This window comes from Arachis ipaensis, chromosome B07 (genome assembly GCF_000816755.2).
Source record: "Arachis ipaensis cultivar K30076 chromosome B07, Araip1.1, whole genome shotgun sequence".
Taxonomy (NCBI): domain Eukaryota; kingdom Viridiplantae; phylum Streptophyta; class Magnoliopsida; order Fabales; family Fabaceae; genus Arachis; species Arachis ipaensis.
The window spans coordinates 30552602-30556853 of record NC_029791.2 but is presented as its reverse complement, the minus strand read 5'-3'; the positions used below and the strand labels follow the sequence as shown (position 1 = coordinate 30556853).

The 4252-nt window shown below is 34.1% G+C and overlaps 1 protein-coding gene across 2 annotated transcripts in view; it reads right to left on the bottom strand.

Annotated features, from left to right (window-relative positions):
- LOC107608049 (zinc finger with UFM1-specific peptidase domain protein) overlaps nucleotides 1–3336 on the bottom strand; it is an 8221-nt gene extending 4885 nt beyond the window's left edge. Inside the window, exons 1-6 of one of the 2 annotated variants that reach the window (XM_021107580.1) lie at nucleotides 3081–3336; nucleotides 2875–2968; nucleotides 1050–1915; nucleotides 846–957; nucleotides 261–356; nucleotides 53–177 (exon numbers count right to left, since the gene is read on the bottom strand). In XM_021107580.1, the coding sequence (XP_020963239.1) occupies nucleotides 79–177; nucleotides 261–356; nucleotides 846–957; nucleotides 1050–1915; nucleotides 2875–2968; nucleotides 3081–3142 (1329 nt within the window). In that variant the 5' untranslated portion in view covers nucleotides 3143–3336 and the 3' untranslated portion in view covers nucleotides 53–78. Of the gene's footprint in view, nucleotides 1–6; nucleotides 178–260; nucleotides 357–845; nucleotides 958–1049; nucleotides 1916–2874; nucleotides 2969–3080 lie in introns of those variants that run through there. The other variant, XM_016309940.2, reaches the window with a different exon arrangement.

The following is a 4252-nucleotide window of genomic DNA, read 5'->3' as shown; positions in this document are numbered from 1 at the left end:
TTGCATAGTCAAAACAAATAATTACAGAAGATGATGAAATACAAGATGATACCTTAATGTACCAATAACTTCATGTATCTAAATTTCAATGAACACACTATCAATTGTCTTGAGTTTTTCCATCTCCTCCTCACTTGCAATTCCAGGGTCGACATAACACAGCTGGAACAAGAATAACTAACATAGTGATCAAGTCTCATCATTTAATGTTGCAACAAAATCACTTTTTTTTCAAGAGAAAAAAGTGGGGGAAGCAAAACCTGGTATTGTGGCTTCCTCAATGTGTGGATTCCTCTTTTTACGAGTCTCTGCCATCCAACTTTCTCCCTAAGTGATTTTTCTAGAGAAGCCGTTTTCTGCAACGATGAGGATTGACTAGACTTATAACGGTGTCAACCTTATCATACAACATGCATGTTCCAGAACACTTCTACTAATAACAAACACACATCATGTAGAGATGTAGGGAGAAAACATATAATATCCCTATTTATGTTCTATTTTCATTTTCAACATTTTTTGTTTATAAGATTGTGAAGAAAAAAAGTGAAAACAACAAAATCTTGATTTGTTTTCATTTCGTGTTTTCACTTTTTCCTTTAAAAAATTGAGTGAAAAAGAAATGATTCACGGAGCCCACACAAATCCAAAGGAAAACCATTAGCCAATAAAAATATAGTAGAAGTAAGGATGACAATGGGGATTCTAAATAAAATTTGGTTAAGCTTTGTTTTATCATAAAAATAACAGTTAAGCATTGTAATTTGATCAGGGCCTAAATCATATGAGAAGATAAGCAAAATATACATATCAGGGACTGAGAATCTGGAAACAAGATGGATTACATGAGCAGGATCAAGAATGAGGAGGTTATATTGCAGTGTTCCTGTCCGTTGATGCTTGACTTGAATTCCAACTATTGTTCTTGAATGTCCATCATGTTGAAAGTACAAGGGCCTGTCCAATAGAGCTTTCAAAACTTTAAAACTCATAGGAATATAATCATCTGTTTGATCAGAACATGAGTATCTAAAATGCAACTGACTTACGTTTTCTCGCATACAATAACACGCCTGTGACCAAATTGGATCGAGCTATTGTTAGAAAAGTAATTCCAAACAAAGTCCATGAGAGCTTGATGACCCTTACTTATGTTGGCATTACTATCAGTGTCATTGGGAGAAGAACATGAGTTCTCTTTCTGGCTACAACTTGATTGAGAAACAGTACGAGACAGATACCTATCCATTGGTCCAGAAATTATTGCTTTCCTCTTCCTCCAATTATTAGTTCTCAGTGGCTGCAGTGCCCCAACACTTGAACCTGGGACAGATAGATAAAGTGATTCATATTCTTTAGGACCGAAATCGACTACTCTAGCTCGGAGACCAAATGAACGCAACAGGGCAGCACACTCCGTGGTTCCTATCCATTTTCTCGAGCCATAAACAGCATGATTGAATTGATCAGCACCAGGTGGATCAAAATCCCTTCCCCAAGCAATCTCAAGCCATCTCTGGAGTGAAGATATATCAGGAACAAATCCCGAACCACCAAACAAGACTTCTCTTGCTTGTGGCCTCTGTACCAGCAAGTGTGAGCTGAGCATTTGAAGGTTTCGCCAACCACAGCCCCATCCTACATCCTCAAACTCAAGGCTCTGGAAGTGATCAACATAACCTGACAAAATGGTTCTTGAGTTCTCTGCTTCAGACTCCAAACAGTTTTTCAACAAGGCTATTAAACCTGCTTCAATCTTGTAAAACTCACTCTTTCTCTGTAAATCAACCAAACAAGAGATCTTTTCATCCACTTTCCACGCTCCATTATGTCTACCAGCCACAATGCCATTATACCAATTATTAGAGCCTCCATGAGTTTTATCAGAATGCAAGCCACTAGCTGCTTGTTTTCTCTGCAAAACATGACATAGATAACACAAAATATAGATTGCAAAATTAGAAAAAGAAAAAAAAATAACAAAAGAAAAACACACAGCTCAAATTTAGGCTAAAAATGTGAAACCATGCCCATCCAACAAAAAGGAGATACATGCAAGGGAAAGAAAAGACAATCATTGCGGATTTTGTTCCTCTTTGTTCTCCTAGTTCCAATTTCAAGCATATGTTTTCATTAAATCTTTATTGAATGCTGTAACAGTTGTTTGTAAGTTGGTTCAACCCATTACAGGGTTCAAACAAACACACGTGTAAAACTCAATGGGCATTATATATACACCATTCAATAACTTTCTATATGATATAATTCCTATCACTCCAACTGTTGATTATATGATATCTATTTATCAAAAACTTAGATGCAGCTAACTTCATGTGAAGTTAATAGCTGAGAGTCGTCAGATGATAATTTAGTTAAACCTATCAAATCATTTAACGACTCTCACATAAAGTTAAACCTATCAACTTCACATAAAGTTAACTGCACCTGAGTTTCCACCTACTTATAATTATTTGTGCCAACTTTCAGAATAATAATGGATATCAAAAAGCATGTGATCAAACAATATGAAAATTCCTCCCAGCATGGTATATGAACTTTCAAAATTCAATGGTGGGAATATGTCGAAATTCCTCCAATAAAAGATTATTCAAAATTGAGTAGAGTGATATCAACTTATTACACTGTTGCAAGTTGATCCCTTCACTGACAATATTTTCAAATTTACAAATTCAAGGTGAAAATTATAAAATTATCAATTTAAAACATGCCAACAGAAAACAAACCCAATGTTGCGAAACCCTACCAAGTGAAACTATCCCAAAACGAAAAAAAGGATTCAAGTTTTAATGTTTTATCTTCTATATCTAAGACAACTTAAAATTTAAAAAAGAAACGAGAGGGAAAAAAGGGTACCGGAGGCGAATTGGGTGAAAGAGCGAGTTGCTGAGCTAACTCGAAATCAGTAGCGCGTTGGAGATCGTCGTGTTCGAAGTGATTGTTGGCGTGCCTGCACTTGCAATGTACCAATGAATGTAATATTCAAAATAAATAAATCAATCAATGGAATGTTACGATTAATAATGTTTGTTCATTTATGTATGATATTATAAAATTGATACCATTGCAGTTGGGAAGATGGAACTGATGAATGGCAGAAAGGGCAAATGGATGAAGAATCCATTGTTGATTTATGAGAAGCTGAAAAGATGGAAATGGCGGAAAGACCACCCGTTTGTTCTTTCAATTTGAATTTATGATTGTTGGACGATAGTAATTACGTTAGAATAAATGACTATTTGTATCGGAAGGATGCAAACGCCCATAAATATACTTATAAAGGAAAGAAACTCATAAGATACCTATAATGGAAAGAAATTCACTTTGTAATAAATAATAGAAAATGTCTTCAGAAGTACTCTAACCTTGATTAAGCACTTGGTTTGTTAGTATTCAAACTTATGTGACAACAAAACTTCTTTAAATTTATCTACGTGTGACCCAATATATACCTCTACAAAATTTGAAATCCTAACATGCTTTTTTTCTCCAATTTTTTTTTTTTTCTAAATCAGACATTGAAACCATTTCATTTTCATTTGTTTTTTAAATACGAACATTGATAAAGAAAAATTCTCTAACCCCCTGGATATATTTTTGCATAGATTTAACTCTGTTACGAACAATGCAAGTTACAGCAATGCGTGGAGTTCGAAAAAGAAAAAAGAAGCTTGATGGGAGATGCTTCTGTGGACTGGAGATTGCGTTGGTAAAATCTGACACGATAACAAACTCAAATATATGGTTCATCCGATGTCTTTTCTAGAAGATAATGGTTTTTTTTTTTTTTTTTGGGTAAAGGTTACCTTTCTTCTTTTGAATTTTCATTGACAGTTGGATAGGTGTAGGTATTTTTATTTTTCAGACAAGAGACTGCAAATACATTGTGTAAGTGAATAGAATCGAAGAAGGTTGGGATGATCTCACAAGATTGTTAGTTAAAAGGAATACGGAACATTTTCATGCAAGATGTGAAAATGGGTTGATAATTACTGCAATTGGAGGGGAGAATCATGAAAGGTTCTCCATGATGACAAGAAAGATAGAAAACTTAAGGGTGAAATTAGGATAAGTAAAGTGTTACTTGTAATTTGTATTTAGTGATGAAAATATAAAATTAATATAATTTGGAGATTATTGTTGTTTATGACCATTGTTTCTTGTTAAAAATGAGAAGAAGTTTGAATAAATGCAATTTTTTTTCAATTTTTTATACTATATTTGACAAAAGTAT